Raw genomic sequence first — 18,810 nt, forward strand, 5'->3', positions numbered from 1 at the left:
CCAACAAATTCCAGGTTGTCTAGCTGGGACCCCCTGAGCTGGGGAGGGGTCACAGTCCTGCTCGTCCTCTGTCCCACCTCCCATTCTGAGCACTGGTCACCCTGAAGGGTAAGCCCCCTGCTCAGCACTGGGTGGTTGCCTCTCTCTATAGACCCCAGACACCCCCAGGCAGCCCTAGCCTGCACCAGGCACCCCCAAGCCGGTGGATGCAGGCACGGGGCTGGGCGCCTCCTGACTCGCCTAACAAGGGGCAGCCCCTTTCCAGCTCCTGCCCAGTGAGGGGGAGAAAAGGGGAAATAGGGGCTAGGAGAGTGGAGGAGAGGGAGTTGGGGTGGAGGAGGACCCAGGAACCATTGGGGGCCCTCCCCTTCGTCTTCAGCCCAGGCTTCTCACTTCCCCCTGCCCCACTTTTCATTCCGAAGCAGAGCTGGTGGGAGGTAGGAACCGGCTGAGAAGAAGAGGTCTCCTTCTCGGCCCCCCACCTCTGCAAGGTGGGCTGTGGGCTTCCTGCTCCCCCAGGCACCTCCAGGTGGATCCCACTTTGAGGAGGGGTGGGGCCAGGCCCAGTGGACAGTCCCCTCCTGTCTCTTGCCCTGGGTCCCAGCCCAGCTCCATCCAGCCCTGGTTGTGCCGGCATCGGCATCTCCTCTTTGTTCTCAGAGGTCCTGGGGTCGGGCTGGGGGAGTTGGGGCATCTGAGAGGATGGCAACAGCTCTGCCCTGGTGGGGTGGGAGTGCAGGAAGCCCTGAGGTGGGGGCAGCACCATCTGGGCAAGCCTCTTTCCTGCCAGCCCAGCCCTCCCTCCGTCCTCCTCTGCTCGGCTTGGGCAGCTGGAGGGTGCGCAGTCCAACCTGGCCCGCGGCTCCGGCTCTGGCTCAGCCCTGCTGGTCGTTATGCCAATGGCTCCAGCACCAGTGCCTCCCATGCCCAGGGAGCAATGAGCCGGGGCATTGAGGCGGCAGAGAGCCTGGGGCTTCCGCACATCCAGCAAGGAGTGCTGTGAGGGAAGGGAGGGTCAGCTGCTCCCAGACCCTTTGTCCTTGTGTGGGCCAGGAGGGGCTCAGAGTCCTTACACCTCTGGGAAGATGCCAGCGCCTGGTCTGCTGGGACAGCTTGCCTGCCCTTCCTGCTTTCTCCCCATGGCCTGAGGCAGGAGACAGGGGATTAGGTGACAGAAGGGAGAGGCCAAGAAGTCCTCGGAACCCAGATAGGGGCTCCCGACAGCACCCAGCTGCCCCTCCTGGAGGGAGGCTTAGCAAAGGCGAGGGCGGGCCCCCTGTGGTATTCTTGTCTCTGCCCCTTTTCCCACTCCCTGCCAGTTTATGTGTGAGATGGGCCTTCGGTAGGGCTTGGTCAAGGCTGCAGTGCTCCCCAGTGCCTGGAGTTAGAGTGGGTACCGAATCCAAGGGGCCAGGTTTGGGGGGATGGGTGGGTGCTCAAGGCTAAGGTATCATGGCTTGTGGGCTGAGGGCATTGTAGAGACCACTCTACCCCTTGCAGTAGTCTTCTTCCTAGGGATCAGTTCCCCTATCCCCTGCCCTGGAGCACCCATTTTTCCTATACTAGATATTATTTTCTAAAACCCAGAATTCCGAGGGGATATCAAAAAGAAAAGAAAAAAAAGTCTTGTGAGGGTTGGTCAGCATAAAGCCAGACAGGATCCCTGGTACCAGCGATGGCTCATCTGGTACTGCTCTCCACGTGCCACCACAGCAAATGGTGAGAGGATCATGATTGGGTCCGGAGGGTGGGAGAAATGCATTCCTGCTGAGAGATGAAGCAGTGCAGTGGTTTGCACAGGGTTCCATGGAGGCATGAGGCAGTGTGTCAGGTGGAGGGATGAGGAAGTGGGTCCTGTGGGACTAGGGAAGGGCCAGGGAGGGGAGGCTGTAGGTGGTGGTGGTTTCAGAGTGAGAGCCTTGGTTTTGCTGGCTGGGGGTCTCTTGGTCTAGCTGTGAGAAGACCTACCCAGAAGGTCTTCTCTTCTCCTGGCCACTCCTCTAGGAAGCCTCCCTGACTGCTCCACGTCACTCACCCTCCTCCTCCATGCAGCTACGGTGCCTGGTTTGCACCTAATATTGTACCAGCCAATTCATTCATGCATTTATTCTACACATGCTGGCTGAGCTGCCTGCTCTGCTCTGGGCTAGGCCCTCCCATGGCCCCCATGGATTGCCTTGAACACCCGGGGCAATCCTGGACCCATCCCCTGGGCTCCCTTGCCTGGCCTTGGGGATAGGAAAGATGCTGGGAGGCACCAGGGAGCATCTGATTCTGGTAGCAAAAACTACCTGGAAGGAACACAGTGTCTTCAGCCTGCAATGGATGGACAGAGGTAGGTGGTGTCAAGGATGCCCCAGGCAGGGGTTGGGGAGAGCAAAGGCAGGGTATTCAGTAGCACACACTGGTACTCAGAGAAGGATGGGATTTGCTCCTGGGGGCTGCGGCAGTCAGGGGTCCTCCAGGAAGAGAGAGAGACTGGGTATCTCTTGAGGCAGTAAAAGATTTGGCAGAGACACAGAAAGCAGGATTCCAGAATCAGCGACGGTTATTTTGTAGAAAGACAGTGGGAAGGCAAGTTCATTTCCAAATGCATTTGAGGGATGCTGACCTTCATTTATGTGTTGAATGAATGAATGAATGAATATCCTTGGGCTCTGTGGACCCAGTAGAGCTGTTCTAACAACAGTTCCCTCCTCCTGTGTTCAGTTCCTTTAGTGTCATTTTATAGTGAGGTTGTTGAGTGTGGTACCTGGAGCCAGATGCCTGGGTTCAAATCTCAGCTCCACACTGCCTAGCTCTGTGACTGTGGGCAAGTAACTTAATCTTTTGGACCCTCAGTCTCCTTATCCGTAAAGTGAGGATAACAGAGGGCCATTATGAAGACTAAGTGTGTTCATGTATGCAAGGCAGTTAGAACAGTGCCTGGTACACAGTAAACTCTGCAGAACTGCTGGCTACTCATAGTTTGTATCAGTGATGTGCTCTCAATCTTAGCCTTGTAGGTGGTACAGAGATTTGATTTTATAGCTGAGAAAACTGAGAGCCAGAGAGGTAGAACAACTTGCCCAAAGACCCCAGCTTACAAGCATGGGGCTCAGTCTAGAATGCCTTCTTCCCGAGCTCTGGTCTGCGACTCTTGCTCACCAATCCAGGCATGGTCTGTTAATTAATTAATGTAGTTAGTATTACTACTACTACGACTACTAATATAATGAACACCATGACCCTACTCCCTAAGCTGAACACTAGCACTTTAATAATGATATGCATCTTCCCATGTGTTTCTTCTCACCCCATCCTTTGGCAGCCACTACCCTAAATTATCTATTTAGTATTCCCTTGCCTTTTAAAAATCACATTTTAATATAGAGAAATTGTTCAGTTTTAGTTAGTTTTGAACTTTGTAAAAGGAACATGAAACCGTGCAGTCCTCTGGAATTTGCCTTTTTTCTTCAATACCGTATGCCTAAGTTTCATCTATATTGTTACAAATAATGATAAATGTAGTTCATTCATTTTCACTGATGCATAATGTTCTGTTGTTTGAACATAAACAGTGTATTTATTCTTCTATTAATGGGCATGTGAGTTGTTTCCCTTTTTACTCTTACAAACAGTGCTGCGGTGAACTTTCTTGTCCCTTCCCCTAAGACAACAGGCAGAGCGTCTCTGGGGCACACAGCTAGGAGCGGAATTGCCGTAGGTCATATTCATATTCAGCTTTACTAGGAAATGTGCCACAGTGTTTTCCAAATTAGTTGGACCGTTTATGCTTCCCCCAGCAGGAGATGAGTATCCCCATTATTCCCCACCCGCACCTACACTCGGTATGCTCAGACATCTTGACTTTTAATGATTGAATGAGTGTAAAATGATCTTATATTATGGCCTTGATTTGCATATCTGAAATTCACAGTTTCTGGTGTATGGAAAGGGGGTTGAGATAGGCAGCAGCAGCCAGTGTGTAATGGGTGCTCACTAAGCAATCATTCCCTTTGCACCTCAGTTTCCCCAGGTGTTGAGGTGCTGTCTGTATAAACCCTGGGCAAGCGGGTCAGGGACAGGCAAGAGCAGTCAGGGAGTTCTCCCCAATGAAGTGGGAATGAAGGAGGGGCAAGGAGAGCTTAAGTCCCTGCACACTTAGAGCCAAAGGAATCCTAGTGGCTCTGTGTTCACCCACAGGATGGGCAGGGGTGGCCCTAGCTTGGGAGGTAGAAGGAGACTTTGCTTCATTATTTTAATAATGCACAGCCCCCGATAAACCCCTGGCACCTGGTGTGGGGCTTGGCCTTAGTGAGTGCCAAGAGTGTGGTGACCTGAGGAATGAACAATGATGAACATACGTATGTTCGCTCCTCCTTCTTTCCCACCTCCTTGGGGAGTCCTCCCTGATTTCCCTTGCCCACTGAGCAAGTGAGGGATGGCTGAGCAAGGCGCCTCCTGGGCATTTGCAAGGCCCTCAAGCCCCTGCCTACCCTCAGGGGCTGAGAAACCTGGTGCTGGCAAGCTAATCTGGAGCGGCTCCCTCTGCCAGCCTGGAGCACCAGCAATTGATTCTACAGCGCTTTCCCCGCCCGGGCCTGGGCCCCTGGAGCTGGTTAGAGATGAGCGACGGGGCTGGCGGAATAATTATGCCTATTTCATGTGACACCCAAATTGATTGCCGCCAGGGTGACATTACCAGGGCATTGTTCCTTGTATCCAACCTCTTATTACGTGTTATTAGGGTGTGTGGTGTGTGTGTGTTTTTCTATTTTTTCCCATTTCAGGGAATTAATCTCTCTCTGCCACCTCCTCTGCTTCCCTCTGCAGAGAACCGGCTCGTGGCTCCAGGAGCGGGTGGGGGCCCGGCCAGCATGCTTCCTCTGTCTGGCCCAGCACAGGGTTGCAGATGCAGTTGGGGGGCTGGCCATGTCAACTCCCTTTACTGGGGTGCAAGATGGGAGTATCTCAGAGCTAAGAGGGGCTGCTGAGGTGTGGACCCAGCAGAGGAGTCTTCCTGCAGTGTCCCTGATCCACGGTCTCTGCTTGCATACCTCTCATGACAGCCTGCTCACTCATTATCTACCAAGGTACATCTTCTATCCTGAGCCGTCTGATCTTCTATTTGATTCCTCATACTGAACTGAATAGGCCTCTATGACTCCGCACATGGCTCTTTGGTTCTACCCTGTGGGCGTGCACTTGGACCCTTTATACCCTCTGCCTTGGGACGCACCTTAGAGATTTGCAGAGATGCCAGGACCGTCCCAAGTTTGGGCTTCTCGTGAATGCACAGTCAGGTGATGGCATCAGTTGTGCCTGAGCAGAACACACCACCTGTATGTGTCTGACCAGAGGGGTTCATCACCTCTTGATACTGAGCATAGTATACATAGCAGGTTGGAAAAAATGGGCTTTGGCAAGAGATTGGCCAAGATTCAGCTGAGCAGAGAGGGCTTTGAACAGTCAGTGCCAAGAGAAGGGCAAGTGTTTTTATTTATAGTTTGCCTGTCCGTGGTATAAATAACTCGCTGGACCTTGGTTTGTGATGTACAGGGGGTTGTTTTTAAGTCTTCTCCCTTTTCTGAGGCAGAAATCATGCAAACCTTCACCTGTCCCTGACGTGGCTGCAGCATGAACGGAGAGGCTATGTTATCCTTGCATGATGTTGGGGAGAGAAGGTTGCTGCCATCAGGAGGCCGGGCTTCTTCCTAGGCCCTAACCCTGAGATGCTGTGGGGCCTCGGACAAGTTGCTGGTGCTCTTGGGCCTCTGTTTCCTCATCTGAGTGATGGTCTCTAGGGTTATCATGCCTCTGGAGTTAGACAGGCTCAGTGACCTTTGGCAGGTGAAGTAATGGCTTGGAGCCTCAGTTTCCTCATCAGTAAAATGGGGCTAATGGTACTTCCCTCCCAGGGTATGTGGTGAGGGTTGGTGGGGTCATTCTGCAAAGCATTTAGTTTATGTGCTCCATATAAATGTCTCTTCCCTTCCTTCTCCTTGAATTCTCTGCCCCCAGCCCTATGAGAGCAGTATAAAATCTGCCATTCCCTTTTCTAAATGAGGAGTTTAGGGCCCCGAGGCATAAAGCCACTTGCCCACGATCATGCAGCTCAGCAGCCCTTGAACTTGAATCAGAGAGGCAGTATATAAGAGTGGTCAGGACAACCTGTGGTCTAACTGCCTCAGGACTAATTCCAGCTCTGCTACTTACGGCTGTGTGATTTGGGCCAAGTTACATCACCTCTCTTGGCCCCAGTTATCTAATCTTTAAAATGAGGATAATAGTACCAACCTAATAGGACTGTTGTGAAGATTAAACAAGTTCATGTTTGCGTTCATATCCTGCTAGCTTTGTGACCTTGAGCAAGTTTCAGAACCTCTTTGTGACCTTGAGCAAATTACAGAACCTCCTTGTGCTTCTGTCTTTTCCATCTGCACAATGGGAACAATAACAGGACCTACCTCAACAGATTGTGGTGAGGTTAAATTAATTTTTATATGTAAAGTACTTAGAATAATGCCGGCACACCAGAAAAGTCCTCTGTTAGGGTTTTTCCAATCATCATCATCATCATCATCACAGGTCTCTGGCCTTCAAATCCCACATTAGATCCACCACTCCCCTCAGCTCCTCCATCTCCACCCTGGATTTCTGAGGCTGTGACCTCCCCCCTCTCCCAAGCCCAAGGCTTGTGACCCTCCCAGGTGGGGATTGGCTGGTTTTCAGGCCTCCAAAGTCCGAAATGGGCCAACCTAAGCTGTTCCCAAGGTAGAGGAGCCTGAGGGCTGGAGCAACTGGGAGAGGGCCCTGGGTGCCCCAGAAAGAGGGGGGCTGAGGGGAGATGAAGCAGGCATTCTGCTAGGCACCTCCCAAGGGGCCCCTGGCCTGGGCGGTGGATGGGACCAGAGTCCTTCGGGGGCATCTTGCTGTCCCCAAGGGCCTGGGTTGGCATCTCAGACCTGGAGAGAGATGGGAAGGGAGGTATGGGGGTGCAGGACCATCACTTTCCTTGAGACCCGTCAGGTCACCACATGGGTGCTTGTGTACCCCTCCTCAATTCTGGGACCGCACCAGTCCAACTAGGAGTGCTGTCCGCTCAGGCAGGCCCACAGCAGACAACAAGGAAGCTTCCCAGAACCAGTGGCTCCCTCCTGCCTCCCCCAGGCCGGCTCCTAGCTTCCCCACTGGCCTCTCACCTCAGAACAACCGTGTGGAAAGGCAGGCATGGTCCAGAGTGGTCCAGGACTCACCCAAGTTCACACAGCAGGGCAGGGTGCCCTGGCCAGAGCCCACTGCCCTTTGCCCGCTCAGAAGTAGCCTTCTCTAGGCCTTGCCCCACCCTTGCTCCTCCGCAACAAGCCAGCAGCCACTAGAGAGCAAAGCCTGTACATAGAAGCCTTTAAACACTAAGATGCTTTGCCATTAAATTTCATAATTTATCCCACAAGTGGCCTGGGGCTGTGAACTGGGTGGAAGGCTGTCAGCTCCTGAGATCAGCTGCGCTCAGTGGGGTAGGCAGTGGGGTGGGCAGGGGCGACCCTCCCTTAGGTGCAGGGGGCACGGGTGCTTGCCCAGGGCCACACAGGGGCAGCGGCCCTAGCAAACAGGCAGGCAGCCACACTGCGCCCAGTCAGCACCCTCCAGCCCGGCCATGGCTGAGAGGCCAGGTGAGCACCTTTGGGAGAGGACTGAGTTTCCAAGTGCACCTAAGAGATGGGGCTGATGGCAGTGGCCGTGGGTGAGGGTGGGTGCAGGGAGCGGCAGTGGCAGGAGGGGGGACAGCAGGCACACACATCCACATAGGCCACACATGGCTGCCTGCTCACAAACGTCACACACAGACACCCCGGGGGCCCAGCAACTCTTTGCTAGAACCAAGAGCAAGAGGAAAATAAAGAATGATACACGACAAAGGACATGCCCTCAATTTTCTTTCAGGTTGATTTTTCTCTCCCCGTTGGGGGCGGATGAAGGAGGAGGAGAAGGGAGAGGGAGAGGGCAGGCAAAGACAGGCAGACCAGCCCAGGAGGAGACAGACAGACGGAAGCGGCCCAGCTGCCTGCCTGCGGGCCACAGTCGGTCTGGATTTCTCCTGCCAGAGCTCAACCTGGTGCTAACCCCTCCTCCCAGGGTTTCCTTTGCCCCCATACCCCCTCCCCGTGTGCCAGGGGGCAGCCCCTGCCCTTCCCCAGGCTCTCAGCATAGCCCTGCTGGATTAGACTGGCCAGGGAAGACCAAGTTGCCCCCATTAGCAGCTCACACCTTAAGCCATTATCAGCCATTCACACCTCAGCAGGGATTAGCCCGGGAAAGCCAGAATGGAGGATCTTTAAAAGGAGTCCAGGGACCCGGGTCAGGATTTGGGGTAGGAGAGAAGCAATTAGGAGCCCCTGGATGCTCTCAAATGTTCCCGGACACGAGTCACCTCCACTCTGCACACCTCTGCCTGCACCGTTCTTTTGGCTGAAATGCCGCCTCTCCCGCCCCTGACTTTGGCCGGTGGAAATGTATCTGTAGTTCAACCTGAGCCCACATGACACCTCCTCCTCCTCCTTGAAGCCTCTGTAAAGAGCTTAGACTAGGAGTCAAGAGCTGTGCTGGGGAGCTGTCCCAGCAGCTGTGTGTCGGGGGCCCTTGAAGCTGGGCCTGGCGGTGCTGAGCTATAGCAGCCCCAGCCCTGTACTGGGGGCTCTCAATCTGGGGGCCACAGAAGGGGAGGCAGCAGAGGCTCTAACAGAGGGAGGAAGGGAGAGAGGTAAGCACACCAGCAGTGCTTGGCAGAGGGCCACCCAAGATCCAGAGGGACCCCCAGGAGGTGATCCCTTCTTCCTGGGGACTTGCAAAGAGTGGCTTGGGGTAGAAGACCCTTGAGCTGGATTCTGAAGGCTGAGCGGGAGATCTCCAGGCATGGGGCAGATGGTCGACCATCTCTGTGGGAGAAAGGCCCCGGGATGGAGCGACCATCGGGGCTTCCTAGACAGGCCTCACTCCACCCTGCCATTACCCTACCTTCAGCCACGTGGCCACAGCTGCCTCTGAACAGGTACTCGTATCACGAACGTGCTTTATCATTTCATGGAGTGGATCCAGCTGCTCTGTGCCCTGGAGCTGAAGGCAGAGAAGGGACTGCAGACAGGCAGGAGCTTGGGGACAGGGCAAGTCCTGAAGAATCTAGACCTTGCCTTGCCTCCAGTCTTTGGTGACACAGCGTAAGTCCCTTCACCTTTCCGAGTAATCGACCCACCTCAAGGGGTGGCGGTGGGAACGGGATGTGCTAACAGGCCCAGGGCTTTTGACAATCAGTAGGAAAGGGTAGTAGAGTTGGGCGGGGCCCAAGGCAGACTCTCTGAAGCCCTCAGTCCCCCATCCCAAGTCTGCCCTCCCTCCTCCCTCCTTCCTGCTGCAGGCCCAGTCTTAGGAATGTAGAGTGTCAGGACAAGATGAGATCGTGCATAACAGCCTCATTTACCAGTGAAGAAGCAGCCTGTCGCAGTAGTCCCAGGTCACACAGCCAGGCTGAGAACCCAGGGGGCCACAGGCCCTGGGGATGGCAGTGGGCACCTCCATGCCAGGGATCTCATGCCTGTGTGTACTGGGGATGCCTGCGGTCCCTGAGGAGCACTGAGTGGGAACACCATGAAATATTGATACTGTAAACCCAAAATAACAACCTTCCATCCTGTGCTGCAGCCGACCCCAAATTAGGTGAGATTCTAGCATTGACAGTGGCAGCAGGCAAAGGAGAATGGTATGGTGGGAAAACACTGAAAAAATTCAGTGTGTTCAACATACCATTTTCTGACAGTTGGGGAAAAGCTTTTGTCATTTAGGGGCAAGTTACCTACATGCAGCTACCTAAGGACTAGTGCCTTCCCTTAGCCCTGGGGGCCTTACCCTAGCGCTGCCATGACATGCCTGCCCCTCCTTTGGCTCTGAACTGGCCTGTGTGTCTGAAAGAAGTCCTGCTCCCCTTGTGGTAGCTCTTGGGGCAGGCAGCCTGACCAGGAGGAACGGAGCTCTGCTATTTCCTAGCTTTGTAGCCTAGGCCTAAAGGCAAAGGAATTTCCTTTTGGAAGCCTCAGCTTTTCTCATCTGTAAAATGGGTAGGAAGTATCTCTGAATGCTGGGTGAGGGTTTCTAAGACAGTGCGTATAAAGCCTAAAACCTGGTCTGTAGCAGGTGGTCTGAAGATGCTAGTCCCAGCCCTTCCCTAAGTGTAGGCGTCTGACCAGCTCGTATGGGCCAGGCTGGCTGCGTGGTAGAGGCACGCCCCTGCCCCCAGGGGCCTCCAGATGCTGCCTTAGGAGATAGAATGACCCCTGTCCTCCCTTAGGGTTCTCCAAGTCCACCCATGGATGATCCCATGCCCCTTCTGTCTCCACCAGCTATGCTCTTCAACCCTGAGCCCTGAGGGACAGCCCCAGTGTGAGGCCCCAACTGGGGATGCCGACCTCAGATCCTTCCAGTCCCAGTAAAGCTGCAGTTTGGGGCCTGAGCCCTTACTCCTCTTCATTCCTCGTGCAGGTTTGAGGATGTTGACTTTCCAGCTGGGGAAGATCCAGTTTCTGTGTGTGTTCCCTCAGGGACCCTGGAATCAGCCCCTCCCTGCACAGCGGGGGGAAAGGGCAGAGAGGGCAGGCGTCCCTGAGGGGCACACAGTGGAGTGGCTGGTGTGGGGAGCAAGTGAGCCAGGCTGTATCTGCCCCACCACGTGAGTGAGGGTGTGATGGTGGCAGGTGGCCCTCTGCAGTGCAGGTCTGATGGCTCGGTTGCTCCCACTGCTCTGGGGTCGGGAGGACGGAGGCTGCTGTCGGCTCTGTATGCTGTGGCCCGGGCATGGCTCTCCTCTGCCTGCCCACCAGCCAGCCTTCGATGTTCATTTCCTTTGTATTTATTGGTCTGATTTTTAAAGTCTTGCCCTTGTGGGAAGCCCTTCAGGGGGCAAGGATCCAAAATAAAGCACTGATTAAAATGCGTAAAACACTTCTCCTTGGCCACTGCAGGAATAACCAGCAGGATTAATGGTGCCAGGAGGGCGGGAGCAGCACGTTGCTCACTCAGCAGTTTTGGTGACCCCGTCAGACACGACCCTACCAGTATCCCTAGATGACAGGGCCCCTGTGGGGGTGTTCGGCCTGGAGACCAGGCCCAGTGTGCTGAACCAGCTTGGGAAGCCATGTTAGCCCCTCTAGGCCTCAGTTTCCCCATCTTTCAGGACAGTCACATGTAAAAGGCAATTCGGAGGATGTCCCCTTCTGGAGCTATCCTGGTCCCGTGGAGTATGGCCCATTGCTCTGGGGGTCTAACTGCCGGGCCTGCCACACAGGGCAATGCCGACTAGCTTTTCTATCAACATATTTGAATCCACCAGGTCTCTCTTTGCTCAGTGGGCCTGCTCCAGGGTCAGCTTCATCAGAGTGACTTCAGCCCCTGCAACAACTCTCTCACGCACACACACTTCCTGTCAAAGAACATTCAGTTGAGTCTTTTCAGTGCCACACCTTGGTCTGAGGCTGCAGACACATCATCTGCCCTTAGGCACCTCACTCTCTAGCAGGTGAGAGAAATGTACCCCTGGGAGTTTGACCCAGGATTAAACATACGACACAGGAGAGGCGCCAAATGCTGAGGCTTTGGAGCACATTTCCCTCTTTGCTCAGGTCACTAGGAAGCTCTCATCTTTAATCATTATATAGGATTTTGTGACCTTCTTTCTTGACTGGCTTGCCTTCTTTAGCTTTATCTTCTTATCATCTTGTAACATAATTTTTCTGGTCATTGGCTCAAATCATTTTTAGAATGAGATGTGCTATACATCAGTTACATAATGTCATTACTAATAAATCTAAGGTACTTCAGAGTTGTGGGCAAGAGATAATTTCTGACTGAGGAGATCAGGGGTGGCCTCATGGAGGAGATGGCTTTTGGGATGGATGGTCACAAAGGCCGCTGGGGCAGTGAGTCTGGGAGAGATCTCCAAAAGGAGACGGTTTAGAGCCAGGAATGTGCTGGACAAGGCTGCGATACCTGGGTGTTTTCCCTGGGGGGAATGGTGGGAGAGGAGGTAGATGGGTAGGTTGAGACAAGGGGGTGGAATCTTCGTATGCCAGATTCTTGTCTGTATGAGGGTCTTACCGACATCTCAAGGTAGCCTGTGCACTCGCTATCCCCTCTCTCATTCCTTAGCATCCTCTCCATCAGCCTACCCCACGCCCCAGCGCAGTGGTGAGCTGGGTGCTAAAAGTCCTATTTACCTCTCCCGGTCCCCAAGCTCACACCCGCGCCAGCCCCAGCTGCCGTCCCAATTACTTATTGATTGCCTGTCAGGATGTTTGCTTTTCTGGTGGGTCACTGGAGCATGTGTGACTTGTGGAAAATGGCCTGATGAGGGTGGGGTGGGGGAGGCCAAACCACAGAAAACTCTGGAGAGAGGATGAGAGGGGCTGAGGGGAGGGGGGTGGTGGTGGACAGAGCCCTTGGGAATAACAAAACCTTGTAGATTCTATAACATGTCAGTGACACCAGGAGCCCTCTCTAGTTAATCAGTCACTTAGTTGATCAACAACCAGGGAGTGCCTGTCAGTCCTGGGAGACCGCTGGAGCATTGTCATTGAAGTCCGACAGACCAGAGCCTTGGACCCAAATCCACCTCCTCAACCGGCTGGGTGTCCTTGGGCAGCCACAAGTTGCCATAAGGGTTGAAGTGCAGATGATAAGAACTATAGCTTTGGAAGTGGAGGCTGTGTGCAGGTGTGGGGAGGAGCTTGAAGGGGTGGAAGAAGGGCCTGAGCTGGGGAAGAGAGATGGGACCTTCCCAGCTTGGGCATCCCCTTCCTACAGTCAGGTCCCCTCAGGGCCATGAGTGTGGGCTATGTGGATGGCAGCAGAGCCCCAAGGGTGCCAGGCTGGGTGGGATGGGTCTTCACCCCCACTAGCAGTAGAAGACCTTCAGCTCGGCCCCCAGAGACCATCTGGTCCAGCCTCTGGAGTTTGAAGGAGTCCAGACTAGTCCTCCCAGCCCCCTAAGGACCCTGCTGGGCCAGTTTCCCGTAGGGCGGAACAGAGATAGAGGAGGGAAGAGCAGTCTAGCAGAAGTGGGAGCAAGTGGCCTCTGAATGCGGGCTAGGAGAGAGTAATCAGGGGCGAGTTCCCGCACACCCCTCGCTCACACCACCTGCAGCCTGTACTCAGGCTGGACCCCTATCCTGGCACCGTCTCCCTTGTCATCACCACCCAAATCCTGCACGTTCCTCAGGGCCCAGCTGTAACAAGCCTCACGTCCCCATTGCCCCAGTGTGGACCAGCACCTCCAGGGCTGCCTGCGCCGTCCTGGGCTGTGGGGGTCTGACTGCTCCCCCATCGGACCAGCAGCTGCACAGAACCCTGGTACTAGGAGGAGGGTGATTGGAAGCCGGAGAGACAGATGGATGAAGCCTGGGGGGAGTCTTTGAAGGGGAGTACACTTCCAACTGGGGATCAGAAAAAGCTTCTCAGAGCAATGGCCTTGAAGATGGGGTTTCAACACACCGGGGGAAGGGACATTCCAGGAGGAAAGAATAGCAGGGGCCTGGGCTCAGGAGCCTGGGTGGGTCACCATGGGGACCCAGACGAAGGGTAGAGTTGGAAAGATTCCCCAGGGAGGCACTACGGCTGGGTCCTGGCTTTCTGGAAGGGGGTGCCCTCCACTGATCCAGAAACCCCACTGGGGAGCAGTGACACAAACACTGGCGGGAACCACTGGGTATGCTGGTTGCCCAAGATTCCTGGGCTTCGAGCTCAGCACAGTGTTGATGGAGAGGGAGCCGTGGTGTCTGTGTCTGGGGATGCTCAGGCTGAAGTTCTGAGAGGGTGGGCCCCAGCAGCCTCAGAAGCCCTTGCCTGGCACGCTGGGGCCCAGACGTGCTCCTCTGCTGGCTATTCCTAGAGGCCTCAGCCTTTGAGCCCCTTTGATTCCCTCTGTGAGCCCTGAAGGCAACTCAACAGGTCTCGCTTTATCCCTGATGAACACCAGGGGAAGCTGAGGCTCAGCGTGCCAGGTGGGGTGTGAGGTGCGTGCCTGGAGTTGCATTGTCTGTAAAATGTAAAATGGAAAGGAGGTGGCTGCAGCCTAGGGTGCCAACCCCAGGCTCATCTGAAGTGACCCTGCCCCTTCCATGATCCCCCTGGATCCCGGGATGCCGGAGGGTCCTTCAGGAGGGCTCTGGGTGGGGTAAGGGGCAAGGAGGAAGCAGCATGGGGTGGCAGGAGGCCCTCTGGCCTGGGCATCTGGACCTCACTGTGGGGTCCCAGGCAGGTGTCATATGCCACTCTGGACCCCTGCCTCTCTCTGTGTGTCAGGGACATCCTGACAGGGCAGGAGGGCAGAGGGCACAGCGGGCTCTGGGCGGGGGTCCAGCAGACACTGCCCTCTAACCGCGCCCTCTGTCCTGTGCTTGCTTCTGGCCACAGGTGAGCGAGAGGATGCTGGCGGGGGGCGTGAGGAGCATGCCCAGCCCCCTCCTGGCCTGCTGGCAGCCCATCCTCCTGCTGGTGCTGGGCTCGGTGCTGTCAGGCTCAGCCACAGGCTGCCCACCCCGCTGCGAGTGCTCCGCCCAGGACCGCGCAGTGCTCTGCCACCGCAAGCGCTTTGTGGCAGTGCCTGAGGGCATCCCCACTGAGACCCGCCTGCTGGACCTGGGCAAGAACCGCATCAAAACGCTCAACCAGGACGAGTTTGCCAGCTTCCCGCACCTGGAGGAGCTGGAGCTCAATGAGAACATCGTGAGCGCCGTGGAGCCTGGTGCCTTCAACAACCTCTTCAACCTCCGGACTCTGGGGCTCCGCAGCAACCGCCTGAAGCTCATCCCCCTGGGCGTCTTCACCGGCCTCAGTAACCTGACCAAGCTGGATATCAGCGAGAACAAGATCGTCATCCTGCTGGACTACATGTTCCAGGACCTGTACAACCTCAAGTCACTGGAAGTCGGCGACAACGACCTCGTCTACATCTCCCACCGAGCCTTCAGCGGCCTCAACAGCCTGGAGCAGCTGACGCTGGAGAAATGCAACCTGACCTCCATCCCCACCGAGGCGCTGTCCCACCTGCACGGTCTCATTGTCCTGCGGCTCCGGCACCTCAACATCAATGCCATCCGGGACTATTCCTTCAAGAGGTTGTACCGGCTCAAGGTCTTGGAGATCTCTCACTGGCCCTACTTGGACACCATGACTCCCAACTGTCTCTACGGCCTCAACCTGACGTCCCTGTCTATCACGCACTGCAACCTGACTGCTGTGCCCTACCTGGCGGTGCGCCACCTGGTCTATCTCCGCTTCCTCAACCTCTCCTACAACCCCATCAACACCATTGAGGGCTCCATGTTGCATGAGCTGCTAAGGCTGCAGGAGATCCAGCTGGTGGGTGGGCAGCTGGCCGTGGTGGAGCCCTACGCCTTCCGCGGCCTCAACTACCTGCGCGTGCTCAATGTCTCCGGCAACCAGCTGACCACACTGGAGGAGTCGGCCTTCCACTCGGTGGGCAACCTGGAGACGCTCATCCTGGACTCCAACCCACTGGCCTGCGACTGCCGGCTCCTGTGGGTGTTCCGGCGCCGCTGGCGGCTCAACTTCAACCGGCAGCAGCCCACGTGTGCCACGCCCGAGTTCGTCCAGGGCAAGGAGTTCAAGGACTTCCCTGATGTGCTCCTGCCCAACTACTTCACCTGCCGCCGTGCCCGCATCCGGGACCGCAAGGCCCAGCAGGTGTTTGTGGATGAGGGCCACACAGTGCAGTTCGTGTGCCGGGCAGATGGCGACCCGCCGCCCGCCATCCTCTGGCTCTCGCCCCGCAAGCACCTGGTCTCGGCCAAGAGCAACGGGCGGCTCACGGTCTTCCCCGATGGCACGCTGGAGGTGCGCTACGCCCAGGTACAGGACAACGGCACTTACCTGTGCATCGCGGCCAACGCGGGAGGCAACGATTCCATGCCTGCCCACCTGCACGTGCGCAGCTACTCGCCCGACTGGCCCCATCAGCCCAACAAGACCTTCGCCTTCATCTCCAACCAGCCGGGCGAGGGAGAGGCCAACAGCACCCGCGCCACCGTGCCTTTCCCCTTCGACATCAAGACCCTCATCATCGCCACCACCATGGGCTTTATCTCTTTCTTGGGCGTCGTCCTCTTCTGTCTGGTGCTGCTGTTTCTCTGGAGCCGGGGCAAGGGCAACACCAAGCACAACATCGAGATCGAGTATGTGCCCCGCAAGTCGGACGCAGGCATCAGCTCCGCCGACGCACCTCGCAAGTTCAATATGAAGATGATCTGAGGCCAGGGCGGGGGGCGGGGACCCTGGGGCGTGCCGGGCCGGGGAAGGGACCTGGCCGCCATCCGCTCGCTCTCCAGTCCTTCCCACCTCCTCCCAGCCCCTCCACACACACTCTTTTTCTCCCTCCCACGCCGTCCCCTGCTGCCCCCGCTGGCCCTCACCGCCTGCCCTCTTTCTACCAGGACCTCAGAAGTCCAGGTCTGGGGACCCCACCTGCACAGGGGCACACGTTGACAGACTGGAGTCGGAAGCTGACACGGCACAGTCAATAATTCAATAAAAAGGTTACGAACTTCCTCTGTAACTTGGGTTTCAGTAATTATGGATTTTTATGAAAACTTGAAATAATAAAAAGAGAAAAAAAAAAAACTATTTCCTATAGCTAGTCGGAATGCAAACTTTTGACGTCCTGATTGCTCCAGGGCCCTCTTCCAACTCAGTTTCTTGTTTTTCTCTTCCTCCTCTTCCTCCTTTCTCTTCTCTTCCCCTGTGGGGAGGGATCACTCAGGAAAACAGGGAAGGAGGTTCCAGCCCCACTTGCCTGCCCACCCGGCCAGGGCAGTCGCCAGAAGCAGGTTTGGTGGTGGGTCTGGGCCCAGCTCTGGGCTGGCTGTTTGCAGAGAGCGGGTGGAGGGGACAGGGCTGCCCGATGGGGATGAGGGCCTGTCTGCTGAGCTGCCAGGCAGCACTACTGCCAGGGGGCGGGGCCTGGCTCGGGTGTGGCTGAGACTGGACAGGGGCTGGGGTCCTCCTGGAGGACAGCACAGTCAGTGGAGAGAGCCAGGGGCCGAGGCCTAACTCTGGTCCCAGCTTTGCTGCTGACTTGCTGTGTGGCCTCGAACAGGTCATCGACCCTCTCTGGGCCTCAGTCTCCACATCTGTATAAACGGAAACGCTACTCCCCGCCCTGCCTACCTCACAGGGCTGTTGTGAGGAATTGATGAGATGATGTATGTGAAACACTTTGTAACCTGTAAAGTGCTGTGCACATGTGTGGGTGACTGTTCTCATTATGGTCATTATTATCTCACTGTGGGTGGTGGGGCTCCTAAGGGATCTCCATGGTGTCGGGGTTGGGGGCATGCCAGGGGAAGGCCGCCTCCAGGGACTTCCAGAGGCTTCTCCAAGGACAGCTGCCTGGCGGTGACCACAAGCATTTCCTGGATGGCCAGGGCTCTAGACCCCCCGAGGAGTCCCAAGGCCCATGAGCATCATTGCTTCCACCACCTCTGGTGTGGGGTCCCCCCAGGCAGAAGCCCCTCGCAGCTTTGACCTGGACCTGCCCAGGGATTGGGAACACCAGATCTCTCCAAGCCTTCTTGCCATAAGCATTTATCGAGTGCCTACTGTATGCCACTTCCCGTGTAGAGTCCCCAGTCTTTGGGGCTAGGAAAGCAGTTCTGGGGCTGTCCTGAGGACTGCCCAGACCCAGGTCACCAACCCAGTCACGCCCCATCTTCCACCAGGCTTTACTCTGAGCCTCCCCTGGGCTTTGAAGGGCTCTGGGTTTGGGCTTGGAGCCACCTGCATGTGAGCTGACCAGGAGAGTCAGAAGTGGCCCTGTTCATTCTCACCAAACCTAGACGCTCCAAACTCAACCCTGGAAAGGGATGCTCTGAGTGATGATAGAAGTGTGAAGAGCCAGACAGGTCAGCTTGTGACTTTTCCGGAATCCATGGGCTCTAGAATCTGGGGCCGTAGCTCAGCCAGCAGACTATGTGCTCACCCCCCATCTCTGTCAGACAGGTGGGGGCACCAGGTTCGGGAAAGCTTGGCTTCACCCCTCCAAGTTTCCTCTTTCTACTCGGGGACTCCTCGGATTCAGCCCCACAGTGGGCCCAGGGTGACCCTGCTGCCCATTAACCCTCAGGCTAGGGGAGAATCCAGCAATGCAGGAACCCATGGGTACAAACTTAGCTGAACTTGGGAGTCGGGGGATGCAATAGGGAAGTCAGCCCTCAGCAGCAAGAAACTTCAAGAACGAAGCCCCTCCAATCAGGGCTCCTCCTGGGGCTCACACCCCCCCACCCGTGCTGGCATGAACTGGGTAGCTGCATGCCTAGCAACTTCTAAACCAAGCCTCTGGTGGGGTGGCAGGGCGAGCAGAGTCTGGCATGGAGTTGGCACTCATTCATTCATTCACTCATTCATTCATTCAGTTTACAGAGGTACCCAGGAGCCTGCTCTGCTCCAGGCAGTCTGTGTACACTTGCCCTCATCTCCCAACCACCACCCCAGACTGTCCCTGGTTCTGGGGAAGCCTCAAGCCCTCTGAACTGTGGTTCTATCCTGGGAAGAAACAGGATCATTTCCCCACAGGATCCTAGAATTTTGATGTGGAAAAGGTTGCTGGTCCCGGGGTCGGGGGGCAGCCTAGACTAGTGATGATAAGACCCTGAGGTTTGAGGTCAGGTCTGAGTTTGAGGTCCTGTTCTAGCACTTACTAGCTGTTTGGGACTGTTTCTTAACCCCTCTGAGCCTCGGTCTTCTCATCTGTAACATGAAGATGATCTTAAG

The 18,810-nt window shown here is 55.8% G+C and overlaps 1 protein-coding gene across 8 annotated transcripts in view; it reads left to right on the forward strand.

Annotated features, from left to right (window-relative positions):
* The window catches only part of LINGO1 (leucine rich repeat and Ig domain containing 1), a 202,745-nt gene extending 185,458 nt beyond the window's left edge, over positions 1–17,287 (forward strand). For 7 of the 8 annotated variants that reach the window (XM_067754333.1, XM_067754315.1, XM_067754305.1 and 4 more), the window contains one exon: positions 14,437–17,287. In XM_067754333.1, coding sequence (XP_067610434.1) covers positions 14,449–16,293 — 1,845 coding nt within the window. In that variant the 5' untranslated portion in view covers positions 14,437–14,448 and the 3' untranslated portion in view covers positions 16,294–17,287. Of the gene's footprint in view, positions 1–5,056; positions 5,076–14,436 lie in introns of those variants that run through there. The other variant, XM_067754347.1, reaches the window with a different exon arrangement.
* The last annotated feature ends 1,523 nt before the right edge of the window (positions 17,288–18,810 follow it).

Source organism: Pseudorca crassidens, chromosome 1 (assembly GCF_039906515.1).
Source record: "Pseudorca crassidens isolate mPseCra1 chromosome 1, mPseCra1.hap1, whole genome shotgun sequence".
NCBI lineage: Eukaryota > Metazoa > Chordata > Mammalia > Artiodactyla > Delphinidae > Pseudorca > Pseudorca crassidens.